This window comes from Rhineura floridana, chromosome 8 (assembly GCF_030035675.1).
Source record: "Rhineura floridana isolate rRhiFlo1 chromosome 8, rRhiFlo1.hap2, whole genome shotgun sequence".
NCBI classification, from domain to species: domain Eukaryota; kingdom Metazoa; phylum Chordata; class Lepidosauria; order Squamata; family Rhineuridae; genus Rhineura; species Rhineura floridana.
Genome location: NC_084487.1, coordinates 13,916,488 through 13,943,461, shown reverse-complemented (window position 1 = coordinate 13,943,461; position 26,974 = coordinate 13,916,488). Strand labels below are relative to the sequence as shown.

Here is a 26,974-nt window from a genome sequence, read left to right as displayed (position 1 = left end):
CACCTGTTTTGCATGCAGAAGATCTCCGGTTCAATCCCAGCATCTCCAAGGAGGGCTGGGAGAGACTCCTGCCTGAAACCCTGGAATGCTGCTGCTATGCAGTGTAAAAAACACTGAGCTAGATGGACCAATTGTGTGATTCAGTATAAGGCAGCTTCCTGTGTTGCTATGTACTAGCAGCTGCTCAAAACTAGGAGAGAGATATGTATCACCCACCCACCAATCTCCATAGTGCTGCCCTTCGTTATAGTGGTCACACTAGGTTGTCTACACCTTCAATGTTCTTTCTTAAAAAGCTGATCTTTTTAGTCTTTAATTGTTTGTTGTCTGTGGTGCCTAGTAGTAATGGCCTTTTAATCACCAGAATGCCACTATGACAGCTTTTCAAATAGCAAGCAAATAACCAATCAATCAGAACAGCACACTCAGAGATAATGTGATTTCTTTACATAACATAATGGCAGGTCACATCAAAAAGAAATCTTTTAAGACTCACTGCAGACTGCCAACAGGTACAAATCTACAAAGTGTCTGTATTAATTTCAGGTGCTTATTAGTTCTGATTTCAATGAGCTGCATATTGCTTGTACAAATCTATTTTTTCCTAGTGATATGTCACTAGATTTTAATTTTAAACTGAGGCAAGCATTCAGACTAAGATTAAGATTATTAAAAGGAAGGAAAAAATAGAAGCATAATGAAGAAACTTTTGAAGGCATATCTAAAAAATAATAATAATCAAGGCTTTAAAAACTTTACTCCTAATTGATTTCTATTGCAAAAATGATGTTTTGTTTTCACAGTGCCCATTGCCAGTTAATTGCCAGCCAAAATTAGATTAACAATATCCAGTGTAATTAAGAACCAACATCTACAGATCTCAAAACCTTTATCCCACAACAGAGTGGATCAACCCTATGCACTGTAAAACAATTATGAAACGGTGCCAGGAGAGGAGCCACTGTTTTCAAGCTAGAGATTGCTACTGTTTTGAATCATCTTTTTGAAACAGTAGCAAGCAAACCTAAAGAACAAAAAATAAATCACAAAAGTGTCATGCGCTGACAATCATTATCTGGTGAATAAGAAGAAGAAATAACTTCAGATGCCTTGTTGCAAATTGCATCAGAGCATTCCACAACACAGATGAAGCGATCAAAAATCTAAAAACCAGGGCAAGAGAGACTCAACACAATTTATATGCAACAACACTGTGCTTACCAGACTGCTATGGGGGTGTGGGGTGTGGATAGCTCAAAACTAACAAAAATAAGGCAAGACGTCTTATCAATACAATCAAAATGTTTGGCAAAACCAATATAAAAAGCAAGACTCCCACACATACATACATTTCAGCATTAAAAACAGAGACATGGCTAATAAATATTCTTGATAAAATGTTTGTTAACAAGCTGTAGTATAATTGCAATGAGGATATCACTGTTTTCATGTCACACATTTTCATTATGAATAATCATCAAGTTGCAATACAGTCTTTGCCAAACACCCTCACTCCCCCCCACATCACGACGCTCACTTTTTTGAAAAAAAAGTAGCCTCATGGAATAATAATGAATAGTGAAATAGCGAACAGTGAAATGGGAAGTAAGGCAAAAAGGAAGCTTCTTTATACACGTATGAGTTTCAATCATTGGGTTGCTTTGCAAATGGGTAACTCCTGGGTTTACTTCTAAAAAGCTGCAACCCTATTGGGTCAGTGATAATTCACTGGGTGTGTGGGATGAACGGCAGTCTAGATCTAGCCCAATGAGTGCAGAACTTATATCAGGGACAGAAGGAATTTACCAATGATTATACACTGGAAAATGGCACATATATGCTAGGCCAGTATTACTTCATACCCAAAACACAGACAGTAATGGGGTTCAGGCAGCTGCATTTGATTTCCTGGGACAGGGATAGGGATGGAAAGATCTGTCAATTTCAGTTCTTTGTGTTTCTAGTTTTTCCAATCTTAAATGCAGCAATTTCTTCAGCAATTTTTTTAAAAAAAATGCTCATGAAAATTCTTCAGCATTTTAGTGCAAATTTCTCTGTATCAACACATTTTTGTATGCAGTTTTGACTAATGTGCTCATTTTGAAAACATCTAATAATATATTGCATTTTTGTATGTTATTTACACTAATATAGTCAGTTTTATACATGCAAGGTATGCATATGCATTTTTGTAAACTTTGGTTGACTGAAGAACTGCATTGCAAAATTTGGATGAGTGCAAATTTTAAAAGATGGCTATGTTTCAAGTCTCACAATGTTTCAAAAAGCGCAAATTTGATAAATTTGGGTTCAAATTTGAACTTAATTGAATTTCTCTCCCATCCCTACTGAAGGGCCACATTTGGCCAGGTTCCCCACACCTATCCTAGGGCATCATCTATAACAACAGGAAAATACACATCTAAGATTCCCAAATGGTAAGGAGGGACCCCCAATGAATGCACCACAGGGGCCTTGCCAGTGGGTATCAGAAAAGTACAAAGTGAGGACTTGAGGATTCACATAGTGCCGATGGCTACAAAACATAAGATATCTGGCTCCTTATCTCTCAGTCCCTAGCATCTCAATGAATCCCTCTAAATAAGGAACAAAATGTCTCAAAATGAAGGACAAAGTTTGCATAATAAACATAAAATGAAACTATACATTTCAGAAAGCCTTGGGTAATTTGTGAAATATGGAGGGGGGGATCTTTTGAAGACCTGGAGTCTGAAGAAGTGAGCAGGGTGCTTAAATGGGGCCTCGTGGATTGTTTTTATGAACTGTAAATATTCTCTCTGTTGATGGCAATGAAAATGGATTACATACTTTGCTGGAACTCTGAATCAATGGATGAATATAGATTAAAAAGTATTTCTGGAATACCATAATATTTTGTTCTGTCTGAATCCATGTCTGCCCGCTTGTATCTTATAGAAACAAAAATGAACGGATAGCTTGGGATGCCTGAATATGTTTCACTGTCCAAGTAACTTCATCTGTAGCTTTTAAACAACTGTCACCAGCCAAACGTGTAGTGGCTTCCACACCACATTAAGCCACTGGAATTTCTTCTTATGATCAAAGAGGAACCTACACAGATTGTATCTGTATACCTGACTTATACAAGTTGCCCTTTTGAATAGTACAAAGAAAACAAGGTCAACTGAATGTGGATGCCTATAGTATGTGTTGATGTAAACAGCTTGCGTGGTCTTGGAACAGAGAGACCCAAGTTTAAATTCCCACTAGCCATCCTTCATCAAATCACTCTCTCTCTCTGCCTAATCTACCTCACAAACATGTTGCAACAATTAAAATCAGATAATCTCAGGTGTGCTGCTCTGAGCTGACTAGAGAAAGGCCAAAATAAAACAATGACAAATGAAATACACATGGTAGAACATTTGTGGAACAGCATCTCTCTTGAGATTCAACAGGTACCTACTTATCAGCGCTTTCTGGTAACCAGCGCTTTTTTTGGTAAAAAAAATAAAATAAGTGCCAGTACTTGATAAAAGTGCCGTGGGTGCCAACACAAAATGGCTGGCATGGGCAGCAATAAAAAAGGTGCCAGTACTCTGTACCGGTGAGTACTGTTACCAAAAAAGCCCTGCTTTTTTCTTTCAACAAGCTTTTCCAGCTGGATGGAAAGGTCTCTGCCTTAGGTGTTCATTTTGTATTGTTTTTAAATCTGTCTCCAGTTGCTTTTGTACTTTTTTAAAAACTATTTTTAGATGTTTTTAGGGTATGTTTGTAAATCGTCTTGAGACATATGCAAACAGTGAATAATAGATAAATAACAACTGCAACAACATATAAAGCCACTGGGATGCACCTAGCGTTGGTCCTATTTAGAGTAGACCCATTGACGTGACTAACTTAGGGCCATTTAATGTTAGTGAATCTGCTCTGAGTATAATTTTGTTGGCTTCAATCCATTCTTCCATTTGCTGGGGACCACATAGCTCCGTAGGGTTGTAGGAAATTCCAGAATAGGAATAGGGTGTAAAAAACAAGTTGGAGAATGGGCCCAATCAATGGCTAAATTCCACTGGTGGGTCCTGTTAGCTGAGCATCTTAGAAGTACCACTATGAATGTTCTTCATAGCAGTGGAGGCTGGTCCATTAGGACAAAGGGAGCATTGCCCCACCAACCTCAGTCGACCCTTTGCCAGCCCTCACCTGGTTGCCTTCCTACTTACTACCAGTCCAGAGGGTGGCGCTGCCTCCTCTTTAATCTCAGAGTTGCCCTTGTAGAACTCAGCAGAGAACAGGATGGGGACAAAACTAGAATGAGTTGGCTCGGCCTGTCATTGGCTCTGACTCCACCTACTACTAGTTTCTCCCCGTCTTCTGCCCCAACAGTTCCAGCCATCACCATTTGCTACTGCTTCACAGTTTGCAAATGGGAGGATTATGCACCCAGAATATCACAGCCCCCAGAGATACTGATTTAAAAAAACACAAAAAAACCCCACACTTCTCCTGGGCTGGATGCTACGGGTGGTAGTCAGTGCTACTCAGAGTAGACCCATTGAAGTTAATAGACACGACTAACTTAGGGTCATTAATTTCAGTGGGTCTACTCTGAGAAGGACTTGGTTGAATACAACCCATACAGGTAAGTGCTTCAGAAGGGTTGAGCCATGACAGAGGCTTTATTGACATGCTGAATAAAGTCATTTCTTTTGTCCCACTGTTAAGTCAAAGACGTTTGCAGGTTTCTGAAACACTAGCAACCTCCTGTCCCTCGGCAAAAGAAGCAACCAGAGACCATAGGAAGATAAGCATATGCATCTATGGGCAATGATGGTAAATCTGTCTCTTGGGGTAAAGTATTCTCTGTCTCCAGTCTCTTAAAAGATTCCCAGGGGTCTTTAGAGCAATGCAGAAAAACAAACTTGAGTTACTAATTGAGGGTTCCAACAGCAGAAGCTCATCCAGGTTGATCTTCCTTAGGCAGTAGGTAGCCCATCAGTTAGAGACACCGTTCCCACAAATCATCTACCATTCAAAGGACCCATTCTGCAGCTGCTTCTGTCTGGTATGGAAAATGGTCTCTCCCCACCTGCCCCCCAATACATATTTTGTAACTATTGTTTCATATACAAATGTTCTCTTTCCCCCCCTTAAATCCTTGACAGGCTGTCCTGGATGCTTCAGTTGTACGAGAGAGGTTGTACGTTCCCTTCAGCAGCTCCCCAAAGCCAACACGCAGATTTGGTTTAACATAACAGCTTGCTTACCTTGGTAATGTTCCAGACAGCTCAGTGGTGCTCTCTCTGCAAAAAGGGGAGGTGGGAAAAAAGAGACACAGAAGGAAAACTTTATTCGTAATTAAAAGAGCATAATCCTAATTACTTTGTGAAGGGTAACCAGAACTGAAGACATACGTTGAAAGCAGCCAATTTTAATTACGGATGTTTCCAAAATTCACATTCAAATGTCTCCCCAGATTTTGACGTTCCGAAGTGGAATGGATGCATTAGGAATTAACCCATTTCTTGATTCCACGTTTTGTACAGAGTGTTGTGCATGGGCAGTTTGCGGCAGCTTTCACTTCCCTCCCTCCCTCCTCCCTTCTCTCCCATTGGTGCCCACCAGGGCAGGACTTTGGGGGCAGATGTCCTGGGCCTCACTCAGCAAAATGAGCAGCAGGGCCCCCAAAAGCAGCACATTCTCATCTAAAGAGGGAAGCCCCCATTACACCAATACATCCAGAGCCGAAAATTATTTAAATGCACCTTGTTAATATGAAATGGTTAAAAAACCCTCCACTTGCCAGTTTTCCACTCGACCTGAAGCCACCCATTGCTGCCGTGCATGGGGGGGGGGGCGGGGAAGCCTTCAGAAGGAAATAGATAACCATAGACCTATATTTTGGTCCCTTGTCTCTACAGCAGAAATGGGGAACCTCAGTCCCGAGGGCCACATGCAGCCCTCCAGGCCTCTCTGCCTGGCCCTTGGGACTCTCTCTGGGTTACACCTCCTCACCAGCCCTGCTCAGCACCCTCCCTGAGTGTTTGCCTGGCTATAATGTGTCCTTCAACTCAGACGGTGATTCTTGCTTGTCTAAATGAAGGACAATGTTGAAGAAATGTGTTGATGCTTTCAGGGATGGGGAAGATTCAGTTTGAATGTAAAAGTAAATCTACCTCTTATGCCAACTTTTTGAAATAATTACGTGAGCTGAATTTTGCTCTTCTCTGAATTTTGCAAGGCAGTTCTCCAGCTAAGTAACGTGTCCAAAAAGCCATATGCTAGGGTAAAGTGTGCCTATAAATGCCGATATTAGTAAAAATAGCAAAGAAAAAAAGCATTATTTTAGGGAAAATTGCTTTGCCAAAACGTGCATATTAGGAGAAAGTTGCTGATGGATTTTCATGAGGCCTTCCCCCTGCCCCCCCAAGAAAATGTACAAACTGATGTGGCACCCTAGTCACCCTGTTTGCAGATGAACAAAGGAATATTGTAGCTGTCCAGTTGCATCAGCTGCTACAATGATATAAAATCCTCATCTCAAATACTGCTGCAACAGCTGCCACTGGCAATCTGGATGAGCAAGAGTCCATGAATCTGGCCAACTCAGGGCCATGGCTGAGTGGTAGAGACTCTGCCTGTTATGAGAAGGTCCCAAGTTCAATCCCTGATGTCTCTAGGTAGGGATGGGAACATCCCTGCCTGAAACCCTGGAGAGCCACTACCAGTCAGTATAAACAATACTGAGCTAGATGGACCCAATGGTCTGACTCATTATAAGTCAGCTTCCTGTCTAATTTCCTATGAATTTAATATTTTGGGTAAATTGGACTCCACAAGGCATTGTCCAACACAGATCTATGCTGGAGATGTAATACTGACCTTGTTAAGGCATATGATGTGGGCTTGTCCAGTGATATACTCTGTTTGGTGTGCTCATATCAATTTTGTATCGGAGAAATCCTTGATATTTGCACTATTCATGTACTTTTCATTTATATTTCTAACGTATAAGGATTAACAGCAGGACAACCAAAGTGGACTCTGCGAGCCTTTATGGTCGCTAAGAGACTTCGAGCCTGGAAGGATAGACACCCACTGTCCATCACACAATGGTCTGAGGACCTCACTGACCTGGCTACATTTGAAGATACTTCTTATAGACTTCAGCTTCATGTGCATACCTGTTTGGACATCTGGATGACTTGTCTTAACTTATATGATTACGATGGATGTACTGATCATTTGACTCTTAATGTGAGCTGGTTTTTTTTTTTTTTAAAAAATCATTTCTCCTCCCCTTCATTTCTTTTTATTTATTTATTTATTTATAATCCTTTCCTTTCTCTCCCTCCCCCCTTTGTTAAATTGGCAAATAAAAAAATCATTTTAAAAAATGTTCCTATGTAAGTGTTGGTGCTTAGCTCTTTTCTTCTGACATTCAGCACAAAGATCCCTGCTCTTTGGATTTCTGTAGAAAGTCATGTTCCTGTGATGAGCAGTGGGGTATTGCAGATTATTTATTTATTTACTTACTTATTTATTTATTAAATTTATATCCCGCCCATCCTCCCAGAAGGAGCCCAGGGCAGCAAACAAAAACACTAAAAGCACTTTAAAATCTAAAAAACAAAAGACTTTAAAACATATTAAAACAAAACCTCTTTAAAAACAACTTTAAAAACAACTTTAAAAACAACTTAAAAAGCAATTCCAGCACAGACACAGACTAGGATAAGTTCTCTACTTAAAAGGCTTGTTGAAAGAGGAAGGTCTTCAGTAGGCACCAAAAAGATAACAGAGATGGCACCTGTTTAATATTTAAGGGGAGGGAATTCCACAGGATAGGTGCCACAACACTAAAGGTCTGCTTCCTATGTTTTGCAGAAAAACATCCTGATCAGATGGTATCTGAAGGAGGCCCTTACCTGCACAGTGTAGTAATCGACGGGATATATAAGGGGTAAGACGATCAGGGCTGGTTCTAAAGAGTGGCCAGAATGGGCACTGGCCCGAGGGCCCTGGAGCTACAGGAGCCCCTGAGGGGCCCTCTGCTCCCCTTCCACGATCCGTGCCCCCCCACACCCCACACTTACCTGTCAGCCGGCTTTTTAGCATTGCCCTTAATGAAGATGGCAGCCGCAGCTTCCCTAAGGTACTGAAGCCGCTGCTGCCATCTTAGTTGATGGCAGAGATGCGCGCGCGTAGCACAAACGTGTGCCATCAGCAAAGATGGTGGCGGAGGCTTCATTCCCCTTAGGGAAACCGTGGCCACCATCTTCATTAAGGGCAATGGTAAAGACTAGACAGGTAGGGGGGCCGTGGGGGGCACACGGGGGGCACGTGCGGGGGGCCATGTATGCACATGCATGCACACCCACTCACCCACTGGGGGGCCAGGGCAAGCTGATGCCCAAGGGTCCCCGCATGCCTGGAGCCGGCCCTGAAGACGATCTTTCAGGCATCCTGGTCCCAAGCGCCCAGCTTCTGTCCAACTGTCACATTCCATGATTCTAAAAGGCAGGTATAGCTGACGTGTCCCATTCCAGCTGCTGTTGGACAACATCAAAGAGATGTTGACATGATAGAAGTTTATAAAATTATGCATGGCATTGAGAGAGTGGCTATAGAGAAGTATTTCTCCATCTCTCATAACATTAGAATTCGTGGGCATCCAATAAAGCTGAATGCTGGAAGATCCAAGACAGATAAAAGAAAATATTTCTTCACACAGTGCGTAGTTAAGCTATGGAACTCACTCCCAGAGAAACAGTGATGGCCACCAACTTGGATGCTTTAAAAGAGGATCAGACAAATTCATGGAGGATAAGGCTATCAATGACCACTAGCTCTGCCTCCACAGTCAGAGGCAAGGATGCTTCTGAAAACCAGTTGCTGGAAACTGCAGGAGGGGAAAGTGCAGTTGCACTCAGGTCCTGCTTGCAGGCTTCCCATGGGCATCTGGATGGCCACTGTGAGAGCAGGATGCTGGACTAGATGGGCCACTGGCCTGATCCAATAGGCTGTTCTTATGTTCTTATCTCCCATCATTCCTGACCATTGGCCATGCTGGCTGGGAGGACACCATGTTGGCTACCCCTGCTATAGAGGGATTGACCTTTCACTCTGCAAGTGTGAGAGGCCAACCACATCCTTCTTGGACTCTGCTTTCTCTCACAATGCACCGGGCAGGCTAGTGGGGAAAGGGACAGAAAGTAACATGTGAACCAGCCCAGTCTGTTCTGATTCTCAATCTCAGCTCAAGTGGCATTCAACTAAGTCCTACTCAAAGTAGGCCCATTGAAATGAACGCTCAGTCTTTGGCTCGGGTCTTGTTTCCTGGCTTGAGTCCCTGGTTCTGACTCCTGGCTCCCATGCAATAACTGCCAGAAGCTCCAATAATGAGAAAGTAACTCCTCAGAGTGATCAAGAAGAGAAACACTAAGACCTATTCTATGCAGTCCTCCAGCTGAAAGGCTCTGCTAAAAATATCCGAAACCTTAACTTCAAAATGGGAAGAAAATCACAACTATTAGCCTGATACTACTTTAGCTGCAGAGGTAAAAACCACATGCATTAAAAAATTTACACCTTTGTAAATATAAGTAGGTACACTGACAGGTATTCAGTCATGGCACATTCCTGAAGCCTATGTTTTTATGTATAACAGACGCTGCCTTGGCATTGGCTGATCTGCTGTGATGTTACAGCACAGGGGGAAGGGTCAGTCATAGAACGCTGAAAATCAGTGTAGTTTTTATGAGCTCCTCACAGAATAGTCCCTCCACCCCAAAAGAAACATTTCATTTCCCCTCTCCCATATAAAACAAGGCATGTCACATGAGGAAATAAAAAAGGGGTATGGTCTGCAGACCCATAAGGCTTGTTGACAACACATGAGCCATTGGAATACAAGACTGCTGGAGAGGGCTGGACCCCTTTAACTGAAGAGGCACCTTTCAGTGAAGGCGGAGCTTGCAATTGGAACAGAACTGCTTCTCCTAAATAGGGTTCAGTTTAAGGTTGATGCAACGGTTGAGCGTCGTTCTCCTTTAGTATTCAGCCTGAGCCCTGCTCAAGGAAGCCTCAAAAGGGCAGACAGAGGTGGTGATGCAGCCATAACTAGCTCTGGTAAAGTTGTACGTGGGGAGAGGAGTGGCAGAGAAGTGGCCAAGGAGAAACAACAGTGAAGTCTGGCCCAGCACCACCAGGAGGCATACTTGGGCAGCTGCTGGGTCCTAGAAAGAACCATTCTCATGCTTACTGTGGGTAGGCCCTTGTAACACCTGCTCCAAGTTGGTAGCAGCCACCAGGGCCGGCCCCAGGCATGCCGGGGCCCTGGGGCATCAGCTTTCCCTGGGTCTTGGTGTGTGTGTGTGTGTGCATGCATGCGCATACATGCCCCCCCACCTACCTGTCACCTATCTTTTAGCATTGCCATTAACCAAGATGGCGGCCACGGTGTCCCTAAGGGGATGAACCCTCTGCCACCATCTTGGTTGATGGCACACATGCATGCTACGTGCATGCACCTCTACCATCAACCAAGATGGTGGCAGGGGCTTCAGCATCTTAGGGAAACCTCGCCTGCCATCTTCATTAAGGGCAATGCTAAAAGGCAGGAGACAGGTAGGTGGGGTGAGGGAATGACGAGCAGGTGGAAGGTAAGCGGAGGGGCCCCTCAGGGGCCCCTGTAGCTCCAGGGGCCCTCGGGCCAGTGCCCCAACTGGCCACCCTTTAGAACTGGCCCTGGCAGCCACCATCTATGATTTCCCCCCCAATGTCCTGGAAGTTAAGTCATTCCGGATGGGGGGGGAGATGGCCACTGCCACAGATATATATGGTGGCGCAATCCAGTGAGGGCAAACTTATCTGCTATCAATGAGGGCAGCCAGCCTATGCAAAGGATTGTTTCTTCTGCAGCAGTCTGCAGTGATTTGCACAGTGTAGGAATTTTGGGGCATGCCCAGAGTGCCAACTGAACCAAGCACCTTGGAAATCATATCAGAAAAATTGTCAGTTTTGATTTCTCATTTCTTCAGTCTTTAATTTCCCACATTTCTGTATCAGTTTGTGCTTTAAAAAAACTTATGAAAATTCATCAGCTTTTTAAGGGCACATTTCACCTAATATACTCTCCTTTTTTGCACAAGAATTTCTTCCTAATATATGCATTTTTGTACACTTTCTTTTTGTGCGCAACATGAACATTTGTGAACATTCTGCAGTGCCATACCAGCACAGCCAATCAGTGTCAGAGGCTTCAGCACCACGAGTGCAATACACTGTAGACTAATTATGGAGAGCCCACCTGAACTTGCTGCCTGCTAATATCAACATGCTTTTTCAACCCTGGGATTCTGTTTCCCAACTTCCATTGCTTCTTTTCATGTTCCCACCACCTCTCCCCTTTTTTCTCTTTCTCTATCCTATTTTGTTAGAAAACATTCTAAAAAACAGTCTGCGTCTGTGTTAGAATTGCTTGTTAATATGTTTTTTTTAATAATATGTTTTAAACCCTTTTTTTAAAGATGTTTTTAAAGCTTTTTTTAAAAATGTTTTTAACGTTGTTTTGTTTTAATGTATTTTAAGGTCTGTTTTTATGATGTTTTAAAGTGTTTTTAGCGTTTCTGTTTGCCGCCCTGGCCTCCCACTGGGAGGAAGGGCAGGATATGAATCAAATAATAAATAAATAAATAAAATAAAAACATTAGCATGGGGATAGGGTCCTCCTGATGTCGTTCAACTCCAAACCCCCATCAGTTGCAGCCAACATAGTCAAATGCCAGGGATGATGGGTGTTTGAGTCCACCAACATGTAGTGTGTGTGTTTGCCTCCCTGGGCTCCTTCTAGTTGGAAGGGCGGGATATACATTTAGTAAAGAAATAAATATAAACAAACAAACAAACATCTGAAGGGCCACTGATTCTCTGCCGCAACATTAGCAGGAATCCAAAGAGAACAGGAAAAGGTTGTGCTGTCAATGAAGGCATCTCTGGAAGCAAGTACAGCATTGATTAAGCCCTGTTCTCTAAAGGTAACCACATTGATGTATTTATTCAATGCCGTTAGTGCCATATCATCTCATGTGGCTGTTGTTTGTTTCCTCCTCTGTATAATATTGATATGTTTTATCATTTTATTGCTTAGTTACTGTAAACCGCCCAGAGAGCTTCGGCTATGGGGCGGTATACAAGTATAATAAATAAATAAATAAATATTTTATAGTGCTGGTCTTTGACTGTAATAATAATTGATTGATTGATTGATTGATTGATTGATTGATTGTGCTGTCAGTTCCTACCAGTAGCCTGAGGTTATTCTGCTGTTTCATACAAGACCTCTTCAACGAACTTCTTCCTTCAAAATTTTGGGTATCATGAAATTATCTCCAGCCATCACTGGCCACCATTCCTCACCCCCGGAATCCCTCCTCAGAATGAAGTTCCGTTGACATAACATTGTTTCAAGGGTAGCTTTCTTTGGAAGGGGTGGGGAAGGCAGACGCTGGAAACAGCAAAAGCCCCCCACTTTCCCTCTGGGGAAAACCGGTTTGCTGACTCTCCTAGTAATAAGACAGGAGAGCAGCTAATTAATATAACGTGCCATTGCTTGAGCCAACTTGCTTTGACAGCAGTCTGAAAATCACCCGACTGAGGTTGTTATAGACAGGGGCTGCTTTCACACATGGGGCTGATTGCATTAGTTTAACAGGTAGCACTTCTGTCACGATTTCGAAAATCCCTTTCACACTGCAGTACCTGTTGCAGTAAGGAACAGCACCTTTTTCAGCCCATATAGCGGCATTTCATGCACGGCTTGTTTTTGTCCCTGACCCATTATACACATGCACACTGTTCCCCACTGTGCAGGAGGTCTAAGTTCTCATCCCGTCGCCATGTAAGCCCTCCCTTTTTAGGATCTGACTTTTTAAATTATGTTAGTTGTATTGACACAGGGGTGTGCGTGGGAAATGCTGCTGCTATCTGCACTGATGCCGGAATACCGGTATAATTTTTGTCAGGAGAAACAACAACAACTAAAGCGCGAGAACGCACTGCATGCTGGGATGCCTGTCTTGTGAGCAGCTGCAGCCAGTGAAAAACTCCCACGATTTTCCAGGTTCCCAACCTTGCTAACAGATTATCTCTGGTATCATTTATCACAGAAATTTATGTTAAATTTGCACTACATTCCACTAGAATTCCAGTCTGTTGTGTGAAAGTTCAAATATAATGCGCAAATTACAAGGTAAGAAATCGTCAGAATAATGGAATAAAAGTACAGTGTGAAAGCAGCCTGGGAAAGCCTCATCTTCTTGGGAAAGCTGAATTCAGTCAAGATGTCACTGAGCAGGGCAGGCACCAAAGGGAGACCAGGTCAGGCCCTGGCTGAGGGCCCCTGTGGCCCAGAGGGCCCCCTGAAGGGCCCCTCCTTAGGGTGTGGGGGTAGCGTTCTTCCGTGATTCTTGGCCGCGTCGACTCCTGACTCTGTCGCAGATTGGAGAGATGGAGCTCCCAGCCCCCCCCATACCATGCAAACCAGCTGCACTTGCCCACTCCACCTACCTCCTCCTTTTTTGTGAATGCCCTGCACGCTGAGTGTGCAGCTGCCATCCACCAAGATGGCAGCAGAGGCTTCTCTAAGGGGCTGAAGAGCATCATAGAGCTTGGGAAAGTGGCGTGTTGAGCTAGCAATATTCTCAGAGACAGAAAAGAGGAAAAGCAGAGACGATGTAGGAGAGGGTGAAGAGGGACCCAGAGAAGGCAAGCCTTAAGAGTAGGGACGGGGGAGAAATTCAGTTTGGTTTCCATTAAAATGCAAATCTACCTAATTTACACTATCACAGCTGTCCTTTGAAATTCACACTTCTCTGAATTTTCTCCAACCAACGAAATGTGTACAATAATGAGTATTATTAGGGGGAAATGTGCTTTAAAATGCATATATAAATGAAAATAACACTACAAAATCTACTGCTACTACTACTACTAAAATTTATATCTGGCCTTCCTCCTAAAGGAGCCTAACTAAACAATTTAACAGCAGCAGCAACAACAACAACAACAAAGCATTCTGAAAACAGTTAAAAATATTCTTCCATCCTGTGATCTCCAGGTTCCCAGGAACTGTCTCCTTCAGCCACCAAATGCCTGGGTAAACAGGAATGTTTTCAGCTTCCTCTTGAAAGACATTATTAATGGGGACAGACACACCCTACTGGGGAGGTAATTCCACAAACAGGGAGCCACCACTGCAAAGGCCCTGTCATAGGTCAGTGCCAACTGGGCATATATTAGGGGAAATTGTTTGCAAAATTGAGTATATCAAGAAAAAAATGTGCATATTAGCAGAAATGTGCACTCAGTTATTATTATAAATTGTATGTTTTTAGTCACTTTTCTGCACAAAAGTGACTCAAAGTGACCTATATTAAAACCAATTAAAACAAACACAAACAACAAAAACTTAAAACACATCCATTCAGATAAAGGTCAGGTCTACAAATTGTGCCCCACTAAAAGAGGCCACAAATGTTTGAAACCCTTCAAGAGCCAAAAGCCTGGGCAAACAGGAAAGTCTTTTCCTGGTGCCTAAAATAGAAAAAGATGGTATCAGGTCAGCATCCCTGGGGAGAGCATTCCACAAGGAAGAATTCATTGCTGATAAAATTTTGTGAGAATGTATTTTTTGAAAATTGCAAACTGATCTGAAAATGTGGTGAGCTGCACTCAGAACAGGAAAATGACAAAGTGAGAGAAACCAAAACTGACAGATTCATCCATCCTTATTGGGGATAGTTTTTTGCAGCTGAATTAAGAAAACAATAAAAAGCCTTTTCATAGTGCAGCCAAAGGCCAATTTATCAGTTTGAGGTTGTTCGCTTTTTAAATGGTAGTAGTGCCCCACCCACCCTAAACAAGCACACTGTGAGGACTTAATATTAAGTCTATTCGTAGATATCACCCATGAGGTTCCCCTCAAAAAATTATACTTTACTGCTGAAAATGAGTAATGCTATGAGCATTATTTTTCATTATTATCATTGCTTTTTTGTGACAGTACTCACTGGTACTGAGTACCATAGTGTGCTTGGTTAGGGTGGATGGGGTACTTTTTTTTGCTGCCCTTGTGAACCATTTTGTGCTGGCACCCGCGGCAGTTTTATCAAGATATGAGTACTGGCACATATCTTTTTTATATATATATAAAAAGGGAGTTCTTATTATTATTAATAATAATAATATGATGATGATTTAATCTCCTTCAACATGGGTCTCAGGGTGATATACAACAGAAGCTAAAAACAATTAAATATACAGAAAACAGCATTTTTTTTTTTAAAAAATAATACAAAGTAGACACCCACGGCTGAGACCCATTCACTGAGCTGGGAAATCCCACTAGAACAAAAATGTCTTCAGCTGTTTCTAGAAAGTGCAGACAGGGGCACCTGTCGTATTTTGAGGTGAGAGTTGATCAAGAGGAGCCACAAACAAGATTTTGAGGTGGGAATTACACCTTTTTTCTTTAACCGCAGTGCATCCAGTGCTTGTATGTGGTGATAAATGATTCCAGACTGTAATATTTTACTTTCTAAAGAGCTTCTGCTGATTAGCAGTCCTATTCAAGATGTTCAGTTCAAGGTCAAATGCCTTCATCTAAATGAAACAATAGAATCACACTACAGTACTTATTCTGGATCTGTGGATTCTTAATTTCTACCCCCATCCTCTCCAAGCAGTCAAGACAGCTTAATAAAAATGAAAAATCATGATAATTATCAATAAATTATCATTTATACATGTTGCTGTTTCATTGTCCTACCATCTGGCACCACATGAGCCCTCAAAAGTAGCTTACAAATTACTTTAATATCAGCATACAGCAGCATTTGCCAGCCTGTGGGTTGCAACCCATAAGTGGGCTGTGAAGCCTGTGCAAGTGGACCGCGGGCATCATAAGTAAACCCCAAATAACTATTGCTTGCAGTGATTAACTGGTATGATGAATACTTTTTACAACTTTTTTGTTGTCGTCGGCATATTTCAGTGCTGTGTTGACACTTGTAACCAAACACTGGACAGGCTTGTGCCTCGCATTTTAACACGTGAGAATCGCTCTCTGGTGGCTGCCAGTAGATCTGGTGACAGTTTGCCTCAAGGTGCTCATACAGGGAGTTGCTTTGAGTGACAATCACAGCTCACCTCTGACGCTCAGGTGCTGCCTTCAGTTAAAATGCATGAAACCAATGACTGCCAAAGACCTAAGGTCCAAAGTTCATGTGACAATCAGTTGATGGGTCACTATACCTAGTAAATTTGGACTTGTGGATCATCATACAGAAAAGGCTGGGAACCACCGGCACAGAAGACCATCACTTTTAATATCCAAGGACTTAAATTTATTTATTTATTAGATTTGTTGATCGCCCATCTGGCTGGTTGTCCAGTCACTCTGAGTGATGTACACAAGAAAAGCATACAAATACATTAGGACAGTAAAATCTCAACCAAGAATAATAAAAACCTAACCTTCCCCAAAGGCCTGCCTGAAAAGCCATGTCTTCAAGGCCCGGCGGAAGTTCATCATAGCGGGGGCATGGCGGAGATCGTTTGGGAGGGAATTCCACAAGGTGGGGGCCACAATTGAAAAGGCTCTCTCCCTAGTTCTCACCAATCTAGCTGTTTTAATTGGTGGGATAGCGAGAAAGGCTTTTGAGGCTGATCTTGTTGAGCGGCATCCCTGATGAGGTTGGAGGCATAGGACCAGCACTGAATTGAATAAGATTCCCATTAGAATACGAGTATGGATGTATTGATTGGTGTATGGGGTTGACATTCTTTGATAGGAGTAGTGTGGGAATATTCATTTCCTCATCTTTCTTTTCTTGAGGTCTAGAAAGCACAATATCTTTGAATTCCTTCATGGCAGACTCCAAAAAAGGATGCATTTAATCCCGGAGGATTTCCCAAGGTGTTTAAATGCTACGTATGCGGGGGTAGCTCACCTGTGGCCCTCCAGATGGTGCTGGACTACAACTCCCTTTATCACTGACCATCAGTCATTCTTGCTGATGGGAGCTGGAGTCCAACAACATCTGGAGGGCCACACAGCTAAACCATAGTTTACTGTGACATGAACAAGTATAGGTCAGACTTAGGTCATGCACCCCTACTCCTCTCCGCTGTGAGAGAGGAGGAGTTTGGGTGCTTTTACTTCCTTCTTTGCTTAATTGTTTTCTCTGTGTGGAAAACTGTGGTTAATAGCAACTATGGTTTGTTTGAAACAAGCCAAGTTGAAACTGCACAGGAGGAGGAAAAGGGAGGGGAATCACACAAGCCCAAGGCTTGCCTAGGCTCATTCACATCATGCTAAACTATGGGTTACTGTTACTTGTGAATGCAGCCCGATAATCACCATAGGTCCTATTCCATGTTTCCTCACCCTCAGAGATGGAGTGTGTGTTTATAGACAAGAGGGCCTTTTCAGTGGTTGCTCCACATTCTGAAATTCTCTTCCCTGAGAGGTCTGCCTGCCTTCCTCCCTGGGGGGTAGGTCACTTGCTATCTGGTCCTTTTTACTGTAAAAGCCAGAGAATGAACCCAGATCCTTCTGAATGCAAAGGACAGCTCGTCTATCGCTTAGTCCCGGACAGCTCTTGGCAGGGCTTCAAGGTTAGCCACTTGTTAAAAGAGAGTGGGTGTCTAGTTACATAGTCTTTAAGAATGTTTATGTTTGCAAGATAGAAAGGAAGCTTGGAAACTCTTCTCAAGAAGCATCAGCATAGACCGAGACCACACAGGATGCTACGTGATGACCATTACAGGAGTCCATCTGTGCTGTCAGTGGATTCTCTGTAACTGAAGGGGTGCAAACTGACTGTCTTTTGCCTTGTTTTGTGCTCTGTATATTCCCTCTCCTGTCTGTAGCCAGGAACTGACGTGGTATGCTCTCTGCCTTGTCCGAATCCGTAAGATCCTCTGCAGTTGGCAGAAGAAAGGGATGATGGGAACTGTAGCCCAGCAACAACGGGAAGACCACATGTTCCTCACCCCTGCTCTATTCCGATTATCAATGGAAAATGCATAGATTTGGGGTGGGGGCTGAAATTGCAACCCTGCCCTTCATAAGCACTCCATGCCCCTCAGATAAGTTGTGGGTAAAGGGCTAATGTTTAGGTGATGGCAAGCTGGCATCAAGCTGAAATCGAAGCTTAGAATGCTACCCTAATCATGTTTGCTTGGATGGAGGTCTCAGTGTGTTCCATGATGTTTACTCCAGTAAATGTTCACAGGATTGCAGGAGTAGGGTAGTAGTCAATGCTAGTCCTACTCAGCGTAGAACCACTGACATGAACAGACATGGCTAACTTAGGTTCATTAATTTCAATGGGTCTACTCTGAGTAGGGCTTAACTGAATACAACCCATAGCAAACGTTCCCCCCAATTATTTATTTATTGAAGAATTTATAGTCCACACTTTCATAAAAGTATACAACATGCAACATTATAATTAAATCAGTAAAAGCATCCAGAAAAATATCAGTAAAACATCAGTTAATACTGGTTGGTTAAAAAAAATCATATTGCAAAGGCCTGTCTAAACAATACAGCTTTTAGGAGACTCCTCAAATAAGGCAGGAACAGTTCCTGTTGAACTTCTACTGGCAGGGAGTTCCACAGCGCAGGGGCTGCCACACTAAAGCTTGGTCCCTAGTGAAGATCAACCGAACTTGAGTGGCATGGGAGCCACAAGAAGTGCTCCATCAGAGGATGCCTATATGGCAGAGTTCTTTATATACTGCCGATATAATTTAGTTCTCTCTGTGTTTACAAACCCACTAAAAATTCAAAATACAACCCAAGGTTTCGATCAGGGATTCCAAACTCTGAGCTGTGGACCACCTGTGGTCCACAAACCAAGGACCAAGTCTGCTACAGAACATCAAGAGGGCCAAGTCTGCTGCAGAATGTTGACTGCTGCCTCTTGGGAGAGGGGGGACAGAGAAACACAGATGGGACGCAGGATGGAATGGAGCATTGTGGAGGAGGGCATGCCAACTGACAAAGGGAGCAATCCAGACCCAAGATCTGCCAGAAGGAGCAGAGCTTGGAATAGGCTGATCTATGGCTGTGCTGGCTATGAAGTTCCTTGTTCTGGTTTTGACAGAAGTCCTCCATCCCAGCTTAGCCAGCTGAGTTGAAGCCAGCTGAGCCAATGAAATCCCCAAAACGGGGCATTCTGGGGGAGGTGCAGGAGTGGGGTAGGGGGAGACTTACCTCTGTTCCAAACTATGTTCAGCTCGGTCAGGCGACCTAACAAACCAGCAAAATTTACATTGGCAAGAAGGGGGGGTACAAGTTGAACCCTATTTTAAAGGCTTGTTTATCCTCTGCCAGGTTCAGGCTGGCCCTGCTCCTGAATGAAGTTTGGAATAGGGGTCCGTTACACTGGCATAATTCACCCTGGTATAAATTACACTGGCTTCCTATTGTTTGCATTGCTGTGTAAAACACTCAACAGGAGCGCAGCAGATTGCAACGTTTTGTTGCAGGTGCCTCTTGCAAATATATGTTTCCAATGTGTAAAAACAACAAATCCACTGAATATCAGCCAGCCCATCTGCACCTCTTTCACACGTGTGTGTTTGTTCAAAACGACACATTTCAGGATATTTCCCCAGCTTAAATCACAAGTTAGAAACTCACCCAACCCAGAATCACCCAATTTTTTTGTATACCCCTCAAGTAAATGGACGGCCTGCAATATATATAACCTAATTTTCATTTTTGTTGCTCTGGTGATCTCAGTCGTTTGTGTCTGTGTGCAAATCCATGTGACATAATAGATCATAAACCTGTTATACCTCCCAGGACCAAATACTGCTTTTGCAACAGAAATGTAATCTGGGGGGGGGGGAGAGAAATAACATTTCTGTAGCAGATTGTTTTAAATAATAGCAGCTGTTGGGTGCCAATTCAGAAAGTTTGGAATCTGTAAAACTATTCCCAGCACAGAAGTTGAGTGGGAAGAGAACAGGTAGAGTAGAAATGAGGACGCCACATAGTGCAACATAGCACTGCATATGCATATTTAGATACCTACTTTGTGGTCTCACATGTAAATATGCATAGGCATGAAGACAGTCCTAGTGCACAATTCTCCTGAGCCACAATGCCCTTTTCATTTCAGTTATAATGCTAAACTTCCAACATTTAGAGCTCAAGTTGCTCCAGGGCAGAAATCTACCACAACGCTACAGATGCAAAAACTATTTTCAGCTACAAATAGGGGTGGAAGGATCTGTCAATCTTGGTTATCTCGGTTTCACATTTTTTCCAATCTTAAATTCAGTTCTCCACATTTCTGCAGCAGTTTGTTTAAAAAAAAAGAATCCTCATGAAAATTCTTTAGCGTTTTAGTGCAAATGTCTCCTAAAAATACAATTTTGTATGCAGCTTTCACTAATGAACATATTTGCAAGCAATTTCTCCTAATATAATACATTCTTGTATGTTATTTTCACTAGTATTTTATGCACTTTCCCCTAATAGATGCATTTGGTAAGCATTGCTAGGAGGGAGGACTGTGTTGCAAAATTCACATAAGTGCAAATTTCAAAAGATGTCTGTGTTGTGGTTCTTATATTATTTCAGAAATTGCAAATTTGATAGATTCATGTTTAAATGCAAACTGAAATGAATTCCCCCCCATCCCTAGCCAGGAAGCAAAGACTGAAGGTGTATATTCCCATTACTTAGAATGGGAAAGATGATGAACATCCTATTTCTTCATTCAACCCTCTCCAGCCCATAGGAAGCTGCCTCAGCTTGGTATATCTACCCCAATGACCTTTTTCAGCCCAACAGCCACATTCCCTTTTGGACAACCTCCAGAGGGCCACATGCCAGTGATGGGTAGAGTTAGAGGCAAAAGGGTGGGGCAGTAAACACAGTGTTTACCTTTGTAGAATAGGCTAGTTTCTACACACACCTTGCTCTATTCTCCATCCAGATAAACAAGCAGCATGTTCAGAGTTGAAGGTCCCACTGCAGCTGGACAAAAGCATTCAGGTGGGCAGCGAGGGGTGTGGCCTGGGAAAAGTCCCAAGGACCAGAGAGAGACGTCTAGAGGGCCACATTTGGCCCCGGATAATACAAGGAGTGAGTAATGAGGTGGCCATGTTTGCTGATGATACTAAATTGTTCAGGGTTGTTAAAACAAAAAAGGATTGTGAGGAGCTCCAAAAGGATCTCTCCAAACTGAGTAAATGGGCGGTAAAATGGCAAATGAAATTCAGTGTAAACAACTGTAAAGTTATGCATAGGGGAGCAACCCCCCCCATAATTTCACATATACACTCCTGGGGTCTGAACTGGCAGTGACTGACCAGGAATGAGACCGTGGGGTTGTAGTGGATAGCTCAAAGAAGATGTTGACCCAGTGTGCAGCAGCTGTGAAAAAGGCTAATTCCATGGTAGGGATCATTAGGAAAGGTATTGAACATAAAACTGCCCTGGACTCCTACTAGGGAAAAGTGCAGGATATATAATTAATTAATTAATTAATTATCAATCAATTAATTAATGCATAATAATAATAATAATAATAATAATAATAATAATAATAATAATAATAATAATAATAATAATGCCATTGTATAACTTCAGGAAAGGGCATCCAGAGTAATCAAGGGGTTGGAGCCCCTCCCCTATGAGGGGTTGCAGCATTTGGGGCTTCTTAGTTTAGAGAAAAGGCAAATAAGAGGTGACATGGTAGAAGTGTATAAAATTATGCATGGCATGGAGAAAGTGGATAGAGAAAAGTTTTTCACCCTCTCATAACACTAGAACTCATGGACATTCAATGAAGCTGAATGTTGGAAGATTCAGGACAGACAAAATAAAATACTTTTTCACGCAGCACAGTTAAACAATGGAATTTACTACATCAAGAGGCAGTGCTGGCCACCAACTGGGATGGCTTAAAAACAGGATAAGACAAATTCATGGAGGATACGGCTATCAATGCCTACAGCCATACTACCCTGAACACACCCAATCTCATCTGATCTTGGAATCTAAGCAGGGTCAGGCCTGGTTAGTACTTGGACAAGAGACCTCCTGGGAATACTGAGTGCCGTAGGCTTAGAGGAAGGCAATGTTAAACCACCTCTGAATACCTCTTACCATGAAGACCCTATGAATATATAGATAAAAAATCATAGGGTCACTATAATTCGTAATCAACTTGAAGGCATATAACAACAACAACAAGGCTATCAACGGCTATTAGCCATGATGGCTGTGCTGCACCACCATAGCCAGATGCAATATGCTTCTGAAAACCAGTTGCTGGTAGCTGCAGGAGGGGGAGAGTACGCTTGCACTCAGGTCCTGCTTGTGGGTTTCCCATGAGCATCTGGTTGGGCATTGTGAGAATAGCATGCTGGACTAGATGGGCCACTAGCCTGATCCAGCAGGCTGTTCTTATGTTCTTAGGTTCCCCACCCCTAATCTACATAGACTGGTGGTGGCTCTCCAGGGTTTTGGAGAGGAGTCTTTCTCAGTTATAGATGCCAAGGTGTGAACCTGAAACCTTTCACATTCAAAGCATGTGCTCTACCACTGAGCGACAGCCCATCTGTGGAGAATTTATATGGGCTCAAAGGACATTTCTGCCTTCCAAAACTGAGGAATAAGGTCTGGATATAACAGAAGGAGGCATACCCATCTCCCCTAGTTTGCAAAGGTCTGGCTGTCAGCATACTGATGTGTGTGTATTAATGTGAGCGATAGAAGGAAGAGGGCATCTTTGGTGGCTATGGCACACATTTTCAATGCTGGCTTTTAGCATGGTTAACAAGCGAACGTGCTTCTTCACACACTCAAAAAGGACCAACTGTCTTTGTGTTATTGGTTTGGATCTAATGTTAGTCATACTCAGAGCAGACCCATTGAAATGAATGAATTCAAGGTAGTCATGCCTGTTAATTTTAGTGGGTTTACTCTACGCATGACAAGCCGTCAATACAACATCTCTCTCTCTCTCTCTCTCTCTCTCTCTCTCTTTTTGCTAACAGATTGGGTTGAGAAATACAGCAAAACACAAAGCTGAAACTGCTTTTGGATTCATTCTAGGCAATGGTGGCTGGTGCCCACTGGGATTGGCAGGGCAGAAGGGAGGGCGCCCAACAGTAGTCAGAGCCAGAGCCAATGACAAGCAGAGCCAACTTGCTCTAGTTTTGTCGCCATCTTCCTCCCTGCTGAGTTCTACAAGAGCATCATTGAGACTGAGGAGGAAGAAGGGGCTGGCTAAGAGCAGGCCAAGGTTGGTGTGCCAGGGCCCTATTTGGCCTACTGAGCCAATCTCCACTGATTCTCAGGGGCTGTCACTTTTTAAAAACACCAAACACAAAGGGAGTTTTGTGCAACATTAAAGACTAACAAAATTTACTGTGGAACAAGTTTTAATGGATACATCTGATGAAGGAATCTCCTGACTATGAATGCTCAAGCCACAGTAAAATTTCTTAGTCTTTAGGGTACCACAAGATACTGACTTGAGTCAGATGCTGCACTGGCTGAACCATAATTTATCATGACAAGCCTTGGGCTCATGTGTCCCCCCCCAAAAAAAAAATCTGCGAAGAAGAGTTCAGAAGGTTTCATTTCTGCTTTAGATTAACTGCAGCTTGTCTTCTTGTACTAAGCTGACAAATTGTGTTTAATCTTAACTATGGTTTGTTTGAAACCTGCCCACTTCAAACTGTGGGTTATGAAAATGGTTTGTTTAAATAACTCATGGTTAGGATTACCTACAATTAACGGTTTGCACAACACAGTAAACAGCTGTGCAAGGGGGCAGGACAGGGAAGAGTGTGTAAGCCTGAGGTTCATTGCACATCATTCTTGTCACAGTAAATGATGGGTTAGTATTGGTTTTTAGAAAGGTTCAACTCCACAACCAATACAAATGAAGCTTTTTAAGAAATGTCAAGAAAATACCCAACAAACTGGGCCATGGGAAAGATAGACTTTGATATAATGATAATTTGGGAACTGCAGTGGATCAGTAATCGACTTCAAAGGAGTTGTATAATCTGTCAAACCTTTAAGAGATTATGACATCTGGAAATATATTCAATGTTCTTATGAATATATATATTCAAAAGAATGTCCCCACTGAAAATTACTTTTGTTAAAGAACAATAAAGCCCAAAATCAAAAAGGTTTAAAAAAATGCAAAGAAGCTAAATTATAGATAATATCCATAGAACTCTACCCCTCTCTCTCTTTTTAAAAATTCTCCATACTGGCATGCATTATGTGCCCGCATTTCTTAATCTACTACTGATGCATGGCATATTGCAATTGTGTGCAATTACAGTTAGCTATAATTAAGAACAATTACAGCTTTTATTTCTCTGCTTGTTCTTTAAAAAGCACATTTGTAATGAAACTCACCGTTTCTCCCTCCCTCCCTCTCTTTCACATTCTGTTTTTTTAAAAAGGTGAATGTAATTATACATCCCTATAATATCGCCAGTAATTAGTTTGACTCTAGTATCTCCAGAAACGGTTTTCGTTTTATCTGTCAACTCCACCATCCACCTCCAACAGAACAGGCTATAAAATTCTCATCATTAACCCCTGTCACCTCATAAATCTGCAAAGAAACCGGAGCACAATGAAGGTTTCATCACTTTAAGAAGGCATTTTAAGTCCAAATGAAGGTTTATAATGAACTGGGCATATTTTGTTATTCTCTCTCTCTTCCTCCTTCACCCCCTGCTCCCATTTTAAAAAGGTATATATGATGCTATTTTCCACATTGCTATTAAATTGAGCATTGTACCTAAGGTGCAATGTTTGTATTTTAAATAAGCTACCTTTCCAGCACAATTGTCCTTATAATAAAAAAGATACATGGAGCAACCGGACCACCTAGGTTTTAAAGATTATGGAAGCAAAGTTTCAAGTTATACATAACCCTTCTTCAGGCATAAGCAATTAAAGGTAGCACAGTTTGTTTTTTTAAAATAGTTATTTATTATAATATATCCCACCTTTCCGCCCAAGAAGCCCAAGGTGCCACACATGGTTCTCCCCCTCCCCACTTTATCCTCACAACAACCCTGTGAGGTAGGTTAGGCAAAGAGACAGTGACTGGCCCAAAGTCAGCTAGTGAGTTTCACGGCTGAGTGCAGAAATGTTACACAAAGTGTTCAGGAATGAGCCAGCCACAAAAGAAATGAATGGTCCCCAAGGAACTTGTTGGAAGCGGTACAGCAGATATATACATGATTTTAAATGTTGGTATTGCTATTGATTGCTCTAGAGTGTGACAGAAATTTAGACAAGAAAAACATAAGGAAGAAACCACATTATTATTTCCCAATAGAAAAGGGTGAGAGATAGGGGTGTATTTTGTCACTCTATTTGTTTAATCTGTATGCAGAACATATCATACGGAAAGCAGGATTGGACCAAGATGAAGGAGGTGTGAAAACTGGAGGGAGAAATATCAATAATTTAAGCTATGCAGATGATACCATACTATTAGCAGAAACGTAATGATTTGAAATGAATGCTGATGAAAGTTAAGGAGGAAAGCACAAAAGCAGGACTACAGTTGAACATCAAAAAGACTAAAGTAATGACAACAGAAGATTTATGTAACTTTAAAGTTGACAATGAGGACAATGAACGTGTCAAGGATTATCAATACCTTGGCACAGTCATTAACCAAAATGGAGACAATAGTCAAGAAATCAGAAGAAGGCTAGGACTGGGGAGGGCAGCTATGAGCGAACTAGAAAAGGTCCTCAAATACAAAAATGTATCACTGAACACCAAAGTCAGGATCATTCAGACCATGGTATTCCCGATCTGTATGCATGGTTGTGAAAGTTGCATAGTGAAAAAGGCGAAAAAGAGAAAAATCAACTCATTTGAAATGTGGTGCTGGAGGAGAGCTTTGCGCATACCATGGACCACGAAAAAGACAAATAATTGGGTGTTAGAACAAATTAAACCAGAACTGTTACTAGAAGCTAAAATGATGAAACTGAAGTTATCATACTTTGGACACATCATGAGAAGACATGATTCATTAGAAAAGATAATAATGCTGGGCAAAACAGAAGGGAGTAGAAAAAGAGGAAGGCCAAACAAGAGATGGATTGATTCCATAAAGGAAGCCACAGACCTGAACTTACAAGATCTGAACAGGGTGGTTCATGACAGATGCTCTTGGAGGTCACTGATTCATACGGTCGCCAAAAGTCGTAATTGACTTGAAGGCACATAACATTAGTAGTAGTAGTAGTAGTAGTAGTAGTAGTAGTAGTAGTAGTAGTAGTAGTAGTAGTAGTAGTAGTAGTATTTATATCCCACCCTTCCTCTCAGTAGGAGCACAGTATATAATAGTCTCACAAATGTGAATGGCACTTTTCAAAGTTCATTAAAAAAGTGAAAAGGTCCCTGCTCTTAAGAAGCTTGCAATCGGGGGGAGGGAACAATGTGTTTGTTTGTTTGTTTGTGAGGCCTATAGCTGGGGGGGATGGGGCACCGCCCCTCCTAGAGTTGTACTTCACCCCCCCTAGGATTTTTGTGGGGAATGTCTTCTTTTTAATTTGTGACATGACGTACAACAACATCCTCCATTTAAAGAATGACAGCTTGTTTTAAGAACAGGACCCTCTGAAAACTTCAGTGAATAAGGCAGGGCAAGTGCACAACAAAAGCCTCATCTGGAAGAGCCCCCAAAAGTCTACTTACTCAAGACTTTTCCTGACTTGCGTGCCATCAACCAAGATGGCAGCAGTGGCTTCAGCCCCTTAGGGAAACCTTGGCCGCCATCTTGATTGATGGCAAACCGCAAAAAACAGCGGAGAAAAAGGTAAGTGAAGCGGGGGGATGGCAGACGGCACGGAAGCTCCTGTCCGGCGAGCAGAGGGGCCTCTGTAGCTCCAGGGGCCCTTG

General features: G+C 42.4%; 1 protein-coding gene and 1 pseudogene across 4 annotated transcripts in view; one reads left to right on the top strand and one right to left on the bottom strand.

Moving 5' to 3' along the window:
* Positions 1-26,974, bottom strand: part of CELF2 (CUGBP Elav-like family member 2) — a 672,363-nt gene that overhangs the window by 536,683 nt on the left and 108,706 nt on the right. For 3 of the 4 annotated variants that reach the window (XM_061638323.1, XM_061638322.1, XM_061638325.1), the window contains one exon: positions 5,250-5,285. The exons of the other annotated variant lie outside the window; for it this stretch is intronic. In XM_061638323.1, the coding sequence (XP_061494307.1) occupies positions 5,250-5,285 (36 nt within the window). The remainder of the gene's footprint in view (positions 1-5,249; positions 5,286-26,974) is intronic. 4 annotated transcript variants of the gene reach the window in all.
* LOC133363445 (5S ribosomal RNA) lies at positions 22,018-22,136 on the top strand (annotated as a pseudogene).